The following is a 15,817-nucleotide window of genomic DNA, read 5'->3' on the forward strand; positions in this document are numbered from 1 at the left end:
GGAGAAAAGACTTCTAAACTTTACCTCATATCACCAATCAACTGGTATTTAATGGCCAACTTCTAGATCCAGCTCTGCAGGAAGCATAGAGAAAGAATGCATAAGACATACATGAGATAGTCCCTGCCCTCAAGAAGTTTACATTCTAGTTGTGAAGCTAATACAACTAAGTCCTGGAATGCAGATCCAGGCTATAAATAAAACAGGGATTCAGAGGACAAGATGTGTGTGGAATGGGACAGTGGGAGAACTTTCCATGGAAGAAAGTTAATCTGGGCCTTGAAAGATGAATAGGACATGGAAAGATAAAGGGGTAGGAGGAATAGCACTTCAAAAGTAAACCGTGTCATATGCTATCCTTTGAGAACTCACAAGTAACCCATGAGAATATACCTTGTACTGTGGTTACTGGATAAAGGACTAGCCTCGAAGTCACAAAGACCTGGTTTCAAATCCTGCCTGACCCATTCTGGCTGTGTGTACAGAGGGAAACCACAACCTCCCAGTGCCCAGACAACTTTCCAAGGGTATAAACTTAGATAAATTGAGATGTGCATCAGTGGAGGGAGTTTCCACACCATGGACTGTCTATAAAAATAAAACCACAAAAATATGGCGTCAGGAGATTTGGTCAGGATACTTTTCTTTAATCCCTTGAGTTACCGATAATTCTGAAGCTTAAATCTAATTTTTTTTTAGATGAATTTGTTGGTTACTGATGTCACTTTCTTTGAAGACAATGGAGTTTGTAGATTGACCATGCCCTCTTTTAAAAAAGAAAAGGTTGTTGCCTTTTGTTTTTATACCACAATCATTCCCCCTTTAAACCTTCCCCACTGAACCCTTCCTTGGAACAAATTAAAAAGATTCAGGCCAGGCCCACCAACACAGTGAAAGTTTCTAACATCATAGGCCACATTTAGCATCCACAATCCCCACCTCTCTAATAAGAGAAAGGAAGGGAAGTCTGTTTCATTATCTGCTCTCCTAATCAGAGATCCTTTGATCAGTCAGATCAAATGAGATAGTATTAGGAACTTGGTATATAGATGCTAACTATTAATGTCTAGGACTTTACAATTCAGAACTCAAGTAGCATGCACTTTCCTAGAAAGATTATTTTTTCTCTTGCATCCCCAAAAGACAGCAAACAGTAAAAAGGAAAAACATTTGTAAAGGGTGGGGTGGGGGTTGATGAATGGTTAACATGTCTGTTTGTGAATAACGTTTATCTTAGCTTAACCAAATGGACTGATACATTTCATTATAAAAGAACAACCACAACAACAACAGGGGTTCACAGAATATGAACCAGACTTTGAAGGATCCTTAAAAAGGATTCAAAAGAGTATTTTGAATATGCATAATTGTTGGAGGGAGTTTTAAATGAGGACTTCATTTAAACAGCTTCCCACACTCTTTCCTAAGACTCTTTACTGATCCAAACAGTATTCATTCCATCTATTCCTTGACTATGAAATTAGCTTTTTCTTCTTCAGAGCCTGTTTTGTCAAGAGATAATTCAGTGTCCAGAGATAATCTGTTTCTGTAGGAAAAACATGTTTCCACTACATCTGCAGTCAATGACCACAAACACAAAAGAGGAAGTCTGTGGTGGCTAGATGCAGTATTTTCTGCTCCAAAAATACATTTTTCACTTTTTACTCCTTTTCTATACTCTTATGACATATTCTGGACAAATCCCTCAGTAGTGGCCGCCTTCAACCAATCAGAAGTACCTATTGACTTTTTCATTGGTCTTTTAAATAGTCATTCATTCATACAACCAGGCCTGGATGGAAAGGCAAAACCTCCAAACATTAAAAGCTTTCCAAAAGGGGAAAACGTTTCCTCTCCCCAGCCCCAACTCCCAAAGAAGAACATCACTTGTGGGTCAGGTTATGGGTTATAGAAGGGATTCCTTTCCCCTTCAGGAGCTAGAGAAGAAAAATGGTCCTGACGTCCCTTCCACCACTAAATTTCAGCTTCTGAGCTACTGTATTTTCATCAGGGATACAGGCCCAGCACTTTACAGTGAGAAATACAAACAGAGTCAAGATATGGTCCCTGGCTTCAAGGGGAATGGGACTAACAATTACCCAACAGGAAGCAACTAAGTGTTAACTTTTAGTATAAAAGGTACTCAAACAATCTGGTCTCTCTATAGTAGTTGGAGGTTTCATGGAATAAATACCACTTGAAGTCTACTTAGGATCTTAGATGTAGAGATGGAAGGGAGCTTGGGGCCCAGCTAATCCAATCCCCTTATTTTTACATGGGAGTAAACTGAGGCTCAGAGAGCTTAGCTGATTACCCAAGGTCAAATAGTCAAATCTACTCTTTCCCCATAACCATTTTGCTAGGCCTAAAAGATATCTGGTGGTAATGATACAAGTACATTCTAGATAGAGAAAAAGGAATGAAGGGGCTCTGTGACTCACTGATGATGCCAAGTATATATGGAAAACAAACTCATATAGATAGAAATTAGCCACTGTAGGATTTTAAAAAGTCCAATGACATCCTGAATGCCAGGTTTAGGCCAGTAAGCCATGACAGCCCCTCACCTTTTAAGGTGTGACTTTCTTATTTAATTCAAAACCATATTTCCTTTAAAAAAAAAATAGTTATTAGAGTGACAGATCAGGGAAATGTACCTGAAGCTTACCTAGATTTTAATAAATCATTTGGAAATATCTGGAATAAAAGAGAGTGCAATTAAATATTCAGTTGAAGAGCTGAACCCCCACCCCAAATAGTCATCAATGGCTCCATGTCAGCTTAGAAGGTGGTTTGCAGTGGAGTGCCCCAAGAGAGCTGTCCTTGGCCCTATGCTAAAGTGGAACTAAATTGGAAGGGTTGTCATGGCAAAATAGGAGAGCTGTCCAAGTATTTGAAGGGCTGCTCCCCCCAGAAGAAGGACTAGGTTTGTTTTTCTTGGTCTCAGAGGACATTACTAGGAATAGTGAGTGGAAGTTACAGAGAGACAAATTTAGGGTTGATATAAGGAAGAATTCCTGAAAATCAAAGTTATTCCATTGACTGGAGGCCTTCAAACAAAGAGTAGATGATTTTCTGGGTATGTTGTAGGGCAGTCGTATCAAACTTAAACAAAAAGAGGACCTACCAAACCATATAAAAAGATCCCTGAAGGATGAATATTGACTTAGAAAATCACATTTGTATGTGTATATATGTGTGTGTGTACACATATATACATATATATATATATATATATACACACATTTTAAAACTAATATTTCGACACATTAAAGTCAGATAGGAACTATATTTTCATCTGGTTGGGTTGCCCTCAGGAGCGCTGTGGGCCAAATGGGCCATGTGCTAACACTTTTGTTGTACAGAGAATTCTTTATCCAGGCCAGGTTGGAAGGAAAGATGGGGTAAACATTTATTAAGCACCTAGTATGTGCCAGGCATTGTGCTACTTACTGTACAGAGTTGGACAAGATAATCATAAAGACTCCCTTCAGTTCTGTGATTTTATGTTCAACTCTATCATCATCAGCAGCAGCAGCATTATTAATTACAAGAATATGTGCTAACTTTTATGGAGAAATTAAAGTGTGCAAAGCAACTTCACATACATGATCTCATTTGATACTAACAACAACAAATGAGGGAACTGAGGCTGAAAAGAGCTTGGGTGACTTGCCCTGGGTCACACAGACTGTATTTGAGGTCAGGTTCAAACTCACGATTTCCTGAATAGAAATCCCCCAGTCTATCCACACTATGAGCTGGCTGCCTCTAGCCAGAAAACTGAGGCTGAGCACTAGACATAATATTTTGCTATTGATTTTTCAAGTGTTCTAAGCAAATCACAGCTATTGGAAAGATATAAAGAATAAATGTATGATTTCATAGTACAAGTAAGTGAGTGCAGGAAGAGAGATAACAAAAGCCATTCTGGATCAGAATCACACATCCTACTTTACCTATGCCTCTCTGGTCAAAGAGATACTTGATTCTTCAACTCTTTCATGCTTTGATCTATGGCAGTGGACGTGTCCATCACTCTCAAAATTGTTAACATCAGTATAGTTTTAGGAGCACCACAAACGTTGTGATTTTTCTGGACCTGAGACACAAAGCACCTTTGGGACCTCAAGGGAGACGTGCTCCCAGGGTCATCTGCTGCGTCTTTCAACGTGCCAGTCGTTTCTCCCACAGGTACAGAAGTGAAAATGTCAGTCTTTGGAGACAGGACTCAAAAGATATAATCGGCATAGTAAAAGAAAACCATGAATAAATGCTTATGCAAGATCTAAGTGGTGCCAGGGGATTTATCTGTGTGAATCCCAGAGGCTTCACGGCTCTGCCAGCCAGCCACCCTATTAAAAACAATGCAAAGTGAAAGACACTGATTGCAATAAAAAGTGACAGAAGGGTGTGCTAAGCTGCTCTGCTTTTATGCATATTTATATTCCTATCAAACGGACATATTTACTATAAACACTTGGAAGACCGTAGCAAAAGCATTCATTTTAAATGCCAGAAAACTAGTAAAAGATGCTAATTTGACCTTAGTGGAACAGATCAAGTGTCACTATCACTGTACTCTCAATGGTTTGAAACACAAACTGCTAAGACAATTAATTAGTTGACTGGATTCAGCTGAGTATCTCAAACAGTCAAGTGTCTCATAAAAAAAATTAAATTTGAAAAAATTTCTATATGTGTGTGTACATTTGTGTATATGTCTCTGTATGCATGGATGTATGTATATATAATCTGAAGCTTGGGATCCTTTGTTTTTTAAAAAGGCTGTTAAAAAAAAAAAGTCAATTTGTTTAACTCCACATTTTCTCCCAAGAGGAAAGCATTTCTCTTATCACACCTTTTAGAGAGTCAGTCAGTCAATAAGCATTCATTAAGCACCTACTATGCACCAGACATTGTGTGAAGCACTGGGAGCACACACACACAAAAAAAAGGAAGACAAGCCTTGCCAACGAAGGGCTCACAGTCTAACGGGGAAGACGACATGCAAACAAATATGTGCGAACAAGCCAAATACAGGAAAAGCAGGGAATAGTTATCAGGCAGAAGGCACAGAATTAAGAGGGTCTGGAGAAGGCTTCCTGTTGCAAGGTAAGATTTTAGCTGAGACTTAAAGGAAACCAGTGAAGCAGATGCCTTCCAGACTGAAATTTCCTCTTTGTAGGATGGCCATGTGAATTAATGATATAAAAGACATAATATCTGTTCTACTTTATTATCCCAATTTAAATTTTTCCACCACAATAATTCTAAGCCCCTAAACTGGGTTACATTTGAGATTGTGAAATAATTTTATTAAAGCATTAGCCTTCACATCTAGGTAGATCTTAGTCTTTTACAATCAAAAGATGATAAAACTGACAGCAAATGACTTCTAGGAGAGGAACTACTGAATGCCTGAATGCATTATTAAGCACTTACTATGTGTCAAGCATTGCATCAGATACTGGGGAGAGACAAAAGAGACCTATTTTTCTAATGGCAACAAGTCAATATGCCAAAAAAAAAAAAAAAAGCATTTATTAAGCTCCAGGTACAAGTTAAAAGTTGGGCACTGGGTGCTAATGGAGGAGATCACATAAATAGGCAGGGGGGTGGTGGCCAGAGGAGGTTTTAGTCCAGAAATTTAGAGAGATGGTGAACAATAGGGCAGTATGCTAACAATGAAGTTGACACACACACCCCCCTCAGAGGCAATGGTAGCATTGATTTCATTGCAAGGGGTGGGGAAGCGGAAAAGTTGAGGTGAATAAGAGAACCTATGGGTCCAAGGAGAACTGAGCTGAGTGTCTCAGCTCCTCCAGAGTCTGCGGTGGCTTGGTCTGGAAGTGGCAGGACAGGAAAATGAAAAAGAATCAAAAGGGCAGGTCACTTCATGAGTCTAGGCCTCAGTTTCTTCGGGTGTAAGACCTTTAAGTACACTGAGTGCCCCTCCCTATGGGTCTTGGTCTCCTATAATATTACAAACCTTAAAACACTCTATAAATTCTAATTATTATTTTTAATTATTATTAATTTATTATTGTTATTTTAATTAATTAATCTTACTGTAGCAAAAGTATGTTGTAGAAAGGATTCTTGTTCAGGTACTGGTCAGGCCAACCCTGACATTCCACGGAGATGCAGTGAAGTGTGAGACTACATGATCTTGAAAGTCCCTTCCAGGGACACTTTCTATGATTTCTTGTCTGTATTTGTTTAATCAGTAGACCTTCTGCCTTGATTTCAGCAGTTGCAGCCACTATTAACACAGCGTGGCAGTGCCTGTGGTTCTGCCCTTGCCTTATGCATGGGCAACAACACAAAGCATGTGCTAAAAATGAACCATCCCATTCCTAACTCCGGCACAGAAGTGTGACCCAGCTGTCACTCTCATTTCTCAGTAATCAACAGCTATGTGACATTGCTTCAAGCCGTGTATTATATGTAAAATATAAATTCAGACACACACAAATCTCTCGACATGACATTTTCCCCAATTTCATTAGACTTTGAAAGTGCCCTAACAAATCCTTGCTATATTATTAGAAAATCATTCAAGTCTACAGGAAAAATGACAAGCACAAAGGAGTGACAGTCAATTAAGGAGGGGAAAAAGTGAGCTCTTGTCATTAACTTCCTCAAAACCACAGCTATACAAGTAAAATGGCCAACACCACTAAGTTATTCTCTAAGAAGCAGGTATTAATTATAATCCATGCTAATCATAGCTTGAACACTTCCATCTCCACCCAAGCAATCTTTCATCCAACCCAGTATTACAAATTTGAAAAAAGGAAAACAAGCATGCAAATACAATTTTAAAACAACCTATATATGTATTTTCCCTCGATTGAGTAGCTAAGGAAAGCATATCATTTCAGCACAAGGAAGCATTTATAGCCACTATCCTAGTCCTTGTAGATAGAAAAAAGTCAAAGGATAGGCTCATCTCATGCCCACCCTCATGGTCTGGACGGGCCTTCTTGGGCAGAGGTGCTAAATAAGGGCCGTGCTCTCCACGGCTCCCAGGGTACCAATAACCTTCTACCCCTCAGCTCCTCCTTGCTCTGGGACAACACAAATTCACATTGAGGAAATAGGCTGATCTGGGATTTACACAATAAGAAATCAGTACAGAGCCTCTAACTACTGGCCAGAGCCTATCTCCAGAATGTGTATTATTTCTATTATTTCTACTAAACAGCCTATGATCTTGGCCTAATGGAGATGGTGCTCCACAAAAGCATATGAACATGCTTAGAAACAGTATAAATACTTTTTACTCTTAGTGGAGACTGATGAACAAGGAAATAAATATATAACAATAAACAATACAAAATAAAACACATATCAAACAGCTAATGATCCACTGCTTTCCTAGACCCTAGAAATCCCGGACATAAGATGTACTTTGAACACAGGCATTCTAGGAAACGCCTATCTCTAGATTCCTGTGCATGAGCAAATGAATGTACACTACAGAAAACAATTCAAACCTTCATGTTGGACTAGCAAATAGCAGGTCCAGTTATCAGCTGGCAATGAAGAAGTTCTAGAGGAACTCTGGACCCAAGTCTGGGTACTGAGGTCACAGCATGCAGAATGGATTTGGAATCAGGACAGATTCTGAAGAAAACATACTTTTTTTCTTGGTCCTGAGTGTGATGGAGACCTTCAAACTCCCTCTGACCACATCTGTATTATCATTTGAGAATCAAAGTGTGTTGTCCTCAGAAAAGCAAGTCCCCATGGACCCCGGCATCCCTTCCTGTCCCCATAGCTGGGTCTTTTGTCATTTCTTATCACTCCTCTCCAATAAAATCTCCACGACTACTCAAAGCAAGATTGGGGATGGGGACCTAGAGTAAGAGCAGTCCTACACCTAGCACCACATAGTACCTGCCAATGAATATTCATTTACCTTTGCCCCATTCCAGATATTTCCTTTTTATAGAAGGGGTTAGAGGTGCTTCAGGATTTGAATGAACTGGTCAAGACCCTGTCACACTAAAAATCGAGTCACACTCAAGCTATACAGTTCTTCTTTTGTTTGGTTTAATCAACACTTACTCCTGACACATTTGTTTCTACAAAACTGAATCCCTCCTGGCCCTATCACTGAGACTGGGAATCACTAGCACTGGTTCTGCCACAAACTACCTAGGTGACTTTAGACACATCCCTTAGTTTTGAAGGAGCTTTGTTTCTTACCTGAAAAAAATGAAGATGATCCAATGCAATGCTAAAAAGTCACAATTCTACCACAACTAACTTCGACAATTTTCCAAATGACTACAGGCCCACAATTATAAACCTGAATGTTTCTGGTTACAACACTTTGCATTATCAAGAGAAATGTCTTGATGCTCCACTTAAGTCTGTATGTGTAAGTAACCTGAAAAAGATGTCCTTCTTACTTCCCACCCAAGTGAAAGCTTATGAATGTCCTTGAAGTCATTAATTGCCTTAAAAACACAAAACCATGCCATCAGATAAAACAACAGTCACTCATGCATTCCACACACATCTTAAAGTAATTCACAATGCTGGGTGCTAGGAAAGCCAGAAAGTTTAAGGAGACATGGTCTCGGGGGCAGCTAGGTGGCGCAGTGGATAAAGCACTGGTCTTGGATTCAGGAGGACCTGAGTTCAAATCCAGCCTCAGACACTTGACACTTACTAGCTGTGTGACCCTGAGCAAGTCACTTAACCCTCACTGCCCTGCAAAAAAAAAAAAAAAAAAAGGAGACATGGTCTCTACCCTCAAGTCGACAACAGTATGGTGAAATGAACTAAGATTTACACCCCGATATAACATAAGTTATAGGTAAGATAAGTGTTTAAGAGTGTAAAATGGCATGAGATCAGATGAGGTGCTAGGATCATCACCCAGCATGCCACTGCATTTCAGGTAACTGTGAGAGTCAAAATTGGATATACGGAGCATTGATCTCCCCCTTTAAACTTTCCCTTATATCTCCCAGGCCAATAAGAAAAGGAGCCTCTGAGCTCTAATCTGTGAGGGGTCAGGTTTTATTGCTTGGGAATTAATTAGACAACAAAGGTGAAAACAATTAGGGAAATAAGGAAGTAGAAATACCGATGGATAGTCTTAGATCTAAGCTTAGTCTATTCGATCCCAGAGATTAAGCTGGTGTAAAGGAATTTAGGATTTTCCTAATAGTATCATAGCAGTTGGGGAGCTACAACATTATGAGAGGGATTGGCTAAAATATACTACTATTTGCAGGAGAGAAATAGTTAGGGGAAAGGTATGTGGGATTAGTGCCTTCAGGGTTACCTTTGGAAACTAAAGACAGTGTGGGATGGTAAGAAGACTATGGTTCATATTGTAGTTCTATAAAAGAAAGTTCTAGATCAACACCAAGAAGGAAATACAAATTTAAAAAAATGATGAGACTAGAAAAGATGACAAAAGATGAAAACTGTAAGTGCTGGGGGAGTGGGTGAAGAAAGACACACAAATGCACTGCTGTTGGAGCTATAAATTGTTCATTAAAACATGGACTCAAACAAGAGAAGTCACTACATCATACATACTCTGTAACCCAGTGATTGTTACCAAAGATAGGGAAAATGCCATATTTACAAACAGACTTATAATAGCCCATTTGGGGTAGCAAAGAACTAACCAAAAAAAGTGAGTGCCTATGGTTTGGGGAATGACTGAACAAACTGTGGTACGTGAGTGTCAGAGAATATTATTACAGCATAAAAAATTATGACTGTGGAGAAATTAAAGAAACTTGAGAACATTTTTATCAGCTGATGCAGAGTGAAGTAAGCCAATCAAGAGAAAAGCCCTAACAATGGCATGTAGGGAAACAACACTGAAAAGCATCAGAATGATGGTCAATGGAGTGATCCACCATGACTCCAGGGGCCTGACTATGATAAGGGCCTCCATCTTCTTAGCAGAGAGGGGATAAAATGAGCAGAGGTGCAACTGAGGCGCAAATCATCAGCCATGGTCAAGGCACTGGTGGTACTTCTTGGTTACAAAGAAGGCTTCTAGTGGAGGGGAAAGGGAATCAGAGGGAATGGTGGTGATCTGGAAAGAAAGGAGCATTAATAAAATGTAAGACTGGCCACACCTGAGGAGCTTTTTGTGTCATTGTTGTTGTTTGTTTTTGATAAAGCAGCTTACAAAATTACTCTTACTACCCCATGGAAGGGTGGTGATGTGCATCAGAGACAAGAATACTCACAATAGAACTGTAGCTCATCTAAAGTATCCAAAAATTAGTCAAATTCTGATTCAACAACAAGCCCTTCTTCTGGGCCAGGCCCCGTGCTAATCATTGCAGATATAAAAACAGAGAGACTCAAGGAGCTCACATTCTATTGATACAATTTTGCCTTCCCAACTGGAATAGACATCTCTGAAGAAAGTTTCATGGAGATCGACTTTTTTGAAATCAAACAAGACGATCCCACGGCTTTTCAGTCACAGCCTATACATGATTAATTTTCAATGAAAGTTCCCTTGTAATTGCATTTGATATCTCTAATTCCTTAGTTCTCTGCCAAGGGGTAAGAGTAATTATCAGTCTTCTGAAGTCATGATTGGTCACTGCTTTGCTCAGAGTTCTGAGCATTTCAAAGCTGCCTCCCCTCACATTACTGTTGAGGTCACAGCATAAACTATTTTCCTGGTTCTATCTCATTTACTGTGCATCATTTCATAGGAATCTTTTCATATTTCTCTGAATCCCTCATGGTCATCAATTTCTTATGGCACAGTGGAATCCCACTACCTTACAAAATAAAGTCTCCTTTTGTGTCAGCCACCTGCTGCTAATTACTTTTACCCAAACAGGAGAATGCACAGCTTCCCATATTTAAATAATTAAAGAGAATTACAAACACTTTGAAGTATTTAGCACAGAACCAAAAAGCTCACTTCCTCCTTACCACCTCTTAGCAGAAAGGGCATAGAGCAGAGTTGCAATTCAGAGCCACTTCTTGAGGGAGAGTCAGTATTACCTTCCTGACATAGAAGTAATGTCATTTCACTAATACATTCAGAATCCACCTCCCCTTGTCACCAAGTTGAACCTCTTCTGAAAAAATAATGACTCGTGTCTATAAGCAGATTAGGGTTTGCAAAATATACTGCAAACAGGTTCAGAAGGGTTAAAATTACTTTCCTGTGGTCACGTGACTAGTAAGTATGGGAGTCAAGAGCCAAATCTTGCTCTCTCCTGACTCCAGACAAATAAATGCTTTCTCCATCACACCATACTACCCTCAAAAATAACGGAGCTGACAAAATTACATTAACACCAAGCATCAAGGGAAAACTTTAAAGTAGAACAAAGAACTTTCTTTAAGAAGATAATGTATTCATATGTTTTGGGGATATGTTATTAATTTTTTCTGATGATTTGCTTCTTTACTATGTGTTTTAAATGAAATAATACAAGTAATATTTATAATATTACTGAGGCATTGGGATACTGTAATAAATCTTTTGAAAATGTGTAACAGAACAAAACAAAACAAAACAAAAATCACTTACTTGTTAGCTTGTTGTGGCTGAGAACCAGTTGTGTGATGTGGGACAAAGTAACTACAAAGAAAAAAAAAACAAAACACAGTTAGTAAATGTATCCAAATTACATCTAGATGCTAATAAAAGAAATTTTGTTAAAACTTTATTTCATAGGGTGAATAACTAACTTACTCTTCCCATGTAGAATCTTGGAAATATGTGTCAACATGGGAATCACAGATTTGAAGCTAGAAAGGTATTGAGAGTTCATCTGGTCCAATTACCTTATTTCATAGATGAGAAAATTGAGGCCCACACAGATTAAATGACTTGCCCACAGTCTCCCTCGTAGTAAAAGGTGAAACTAGGATTGAAACTTTACATTCTTCCCCTTGCATTGTACCTGGCTTATAGTAGACACTTAATAAATACTTGTTGATTCAAATGAGTCCATTATATTTAGTTGTAAAAATGGCTGATACCATAGACAGGGATTGCACCCACCCAGTCTGAGGACGCACTGGGTGCTCTAAGAAGTAACTTCACTCAAACTGACAAATTTCCCCCCAAAAAAAGCCAGCTCTGATATCACCTAATCTAATCCCCATCTGAAGCTTGCAGCTCATCACTAATCTCCACCTGAATATTCTAACAGTAGCCAGGTGGCAGAGTGGAAACCCCACCTCAGACACTTACTAGCTCTGTGATGCTGAGCAAGTGATATGGCCTATCTCAGTTTCAGTTTACTCATCTGTAAAATGGAGATAATAGGACCAACACATATAAAATGCTTCATAAACTTTAAGCCCTATATAAATGTTAGCTATTGTTGCTCAGTATTTTCCAGTTGTGTCTGACTCCTTGTGACCCCATTTGTGGTGGTTTGCTATTTCCTTCTCTGACTCATGTTATAGATGAGGAAACTGAGATAAATAGGGCTAAGTGCAAGTAATCATCTAAGGCCAGATTTGAATTCAGGAAGATGAGTCTTCCTAACTCTAGGTTCAGCCCTCTGGCCACTGAGCCACCTAGTTGTCCTAGCTATTAATATTACCTATATATTTATAATATTAATATTACCTACATGTTTATAATATTAACATTACATGTATATGGAGAGATAGAGAGATTGATTGATTGATTGATTTATATTACCTACTTCAAGAGAGCTTATTCTGTTTCTCGAGAATGTTATATGTTAGGGAGTCACTGAGTTTATCAAACATTTTGAGATTTAACTAGGATAAGATAGTTTTGACAACGGCTTTGTAGTACAGTGTGAAACCTAGTACTAGGCCCCTTTCTTTCCCCTTCTTTCTCATTATATCCTTAGAAATTCTTGATATTTTGTTCCTCGGGATAAATGTTTTATTCTTTCTCTTATTTCTATGAAGTAACTCTGGTAATCTGATTGCTATAGCACTCAATCTATAAATGAATTTAGGCAGTGCTGTTATTTAATTATATTGACACAACCCAACCTTGAACATTATCTTTCTAATTGTTTAACTTTAATTTAATTTCTGCAAAGTGTTTTATAATTCTGTTCATATAATTCTTGCATCATGGTAGGTAGATTCCTGGATATTTTATACATATTTCATAGGCTCAAGGGTACAGAATGGGGAAGAACTTCAAAAGGAATCCCTCATGTTAGAGCTAAGAAAACTGAGCAATGGAAGTTCAATTACCTGCCAATGACACATAGATAGTAAGTGGCAAAACTAGAATTTGAACCCATATCTTAGCTGAAGTCAGCACTTTTGCCATCATATCTTTCCTTCCTTTTTCAATTTTTCCTAAAATGCAGTGACTATATAGAGAGCTATCAAAGAAAGCACCAAGAAAAACATGCCCCATGAAGCCAATAAACACAATGAAAGATTTAATTCTAAGATCCACAGTACTTTTGTTCCCCCATAAATACTCTTTTAATAAGCTCCCCATCACCTACACATAACAAAGAGGGCCAGGTATTTCTCACTGGTAAAAGGAAAAGCTAACGTGATACAAAAGGAGTATAAAACATGTAAAACAGATATTTGTAAAAGTAAGCCATTGGGGCAGCTAAGTGGCACGGTGGATAGAGCACCAGCCCTGGAATCATGAGGACCTGAGTTCAAATCCGATCTCAGACACTTGACAATTTACTAGCTGTGTGATCCTGGGCAAGTCACTTAACCCCAATTGCCTTACCAAAAAGAAAAAAAAAAAAAGAAAGAAAAGGGAAAAAAAAGTAAACCATCCTTACACCTATTCCTTTCACAGAGAATGGCTAGTTTAGAGTTAGTTGGAAGGGAGCTTAGAGCTCACAAAATTTATCAAGATTCCTCAGAATTTGTCCATATTTTACTCAAAAGTTCCCAACTTAGACATGCAATATTGGTCCAAATATAGGATGCATTTCCTTTCTCCCCCGATATCCCCCCCCAAAAAAATCTGGCCTATGATAGGATCATAGAGGCATACCTAGAAAAGACCTCAGGAGTCGTCTAGCACAAGCTTCTCGATTTACAGATGAGAAAATTATGGTTGAATGACTTATTCAAGTTAGACAGCAAGTACCTGAGGTAGAATTTGAATCCAGATCTTTCAGACCCCCAATCTAAAGTTCATTCCACCACACACATCCACTTCCTGCCTTGTTTTTGCTGTTTAGTGGCAATTTCCTTCACTAATATTCTATTCCATTTCCTCATTATAAGCAAGAAAGTAACTCTGGGTTCTTGATGGCAATGTCAGTGGGGCTGAAGGTCTGGCAGGCCTTAGACCAAATTAAAAAAGGCCAATGCATGGCTTTTCTTTTGTTGTCTAGGCTAAATTTGGAGCTACTCATCATGGGGCTGACTACAGGGTGCTGAATTATTAGGCCAGAAGCACTTTCAAAGACTTCCTACTAAGGTATAATAGGATTATCATCTTCATTTTTGAAGGAAAGACCCATACCCAGTCAGTGAATCCATCAACAAACTTTTGTTAGGCCCTTCCTACCCGCCAGGAACTGTGCTGGCTGCTGAGACACAAAAACAAAAATGATGCAATCAGAGGAACCAGAAGTACTAAAATGGTTCTAAGATTCCTGGTTTAAAAGAGGCAGCAGTGTGGATGTATTTATGCACCCTCAACTCCCTTCTGTCTGTGAGCGGTTGTTTCTTTGTGAGTCCCATGAGAACACTGCGCTATTAAAAGAAGAGAAAAAGGGTTCACAAAAATAGAATGTTTCAAGTATAAAAGCTGCAATGCCCAAACCAGTCAAGAAAACATAAAAAGGCTGTACCTCCTCTTTGGTCACTGCTGCCTCATGGACATTAAAGACACATGGTGGTGGATGGTGAGAATAACATTTTGGCTATCTTGGGAACTAGAAATCACCAAGGATGAGCCCTGGTAAATAATAAGTGAATGCCATCAATCAATCAAGAAACATTTACTAAGCACCTACTATGTGCCGGGCACTGCACTGAGCACTGGGAATACACGAGCTCTGGATCTCATGGGGGAGACAACAATGTGCAAACAATTATGCACAAACAAGCAATTTACAGGCTAAATAGGAGACAATTAATAAAGGGAAGACACTAGAATCAAAAGGAGTTAGGGAAGGCTTCCAGTAAAAGGTGGGATTTTAGTTGGGACTTAAAGGAAGCCAGGAGGTCAGTGGGTGGAGCTGAGAGGGGAGAACATTCCAGACACGGAGGACAGCAAGAGCCCAGAGCTAAGAGATAGAGTGTCTTATTCTCAGAACAGCCAGGAGGCCAGTGTCACTGCCTTTCAAGAGGTGTTGAAAAGATGAAATCAACAGGCCTTGGCAACGGTTTGGATTTTGGGGATGAGAGAGAGTGAGGGATCCAGGACAACTCCTAGGTTGTGAGCCTGAAGAACTAGGAGGGTGTCCTCTAGCATAAAAAGGAAGGTAAGAGAAGAGGGGGGGATTTAGGTGGAGAGAGAAGATCCATTTTGAACACATTTAATTCAAGATGTCTAAAAGGCAGTTGGAGATGAGAGGTTGGAGGTCAGCAGAGAGACTGGGGCAGCATGGGTAGATTTTAGAATCGGCAGCATAGACACAATCACTAAATTCCTGGGATCTGATGAGATCACCAAGTGAAGCAGTAGAGAGGAAGAGAAGAAGTTCCAGGACAGAAGCCTGAGGAAATCTATGGTTAGAGGATGCAATCTGGAGAAAGATCCAGGAGACAGAGAAGGACCAGTTGAATAAGTAAAATGAAAACCAGGAGAGAACAACGTCCTGAAAACCTAGAGAAAAGAGAGTATCAAAGAAAAGAGGGTGATCGA

General features: G+C 39.2%; 1 protein-coding gene across 1 annotated transcript in view; it reads right to left on the reverse strand.

Moving 5' to 3' along the window:
• The window catches only part of RSU1 (Ras suppressor protein 1), a 229,362-nt gene that overhangs the window by 204,743 nt on the left and 8,802 nt on the right, over nt 1-15,817 (reverse strand). Inside the window, exon 3 of the mRNA XM_043967030.1 lies at nt 11,549-11,599. Within this exon, the coding sequence (XP_043822965.1) occupies nt 11,549-11,599 (51 nt within the window). The remainder of the gene's footprint in view (nt 1-11,548; nt 11,600-15,817) is intronic.

Source organism: Dromiciops gliroides, chromosome 5 (genome assembly GCF_019393635.1).
Source record: "Dromiciops gliroides isolate mDroGli1 chromosome 5, mDroGli1.pri, whole genome shotgun sequence".
Taxonomy (NCBI): domain Eukaryota; kingdom Metazoa; phylum Chordata; class Mammalia; order Microbiotheria; family Microbiotheriidae; genus Dromiciops; species Dromiciops gliroides.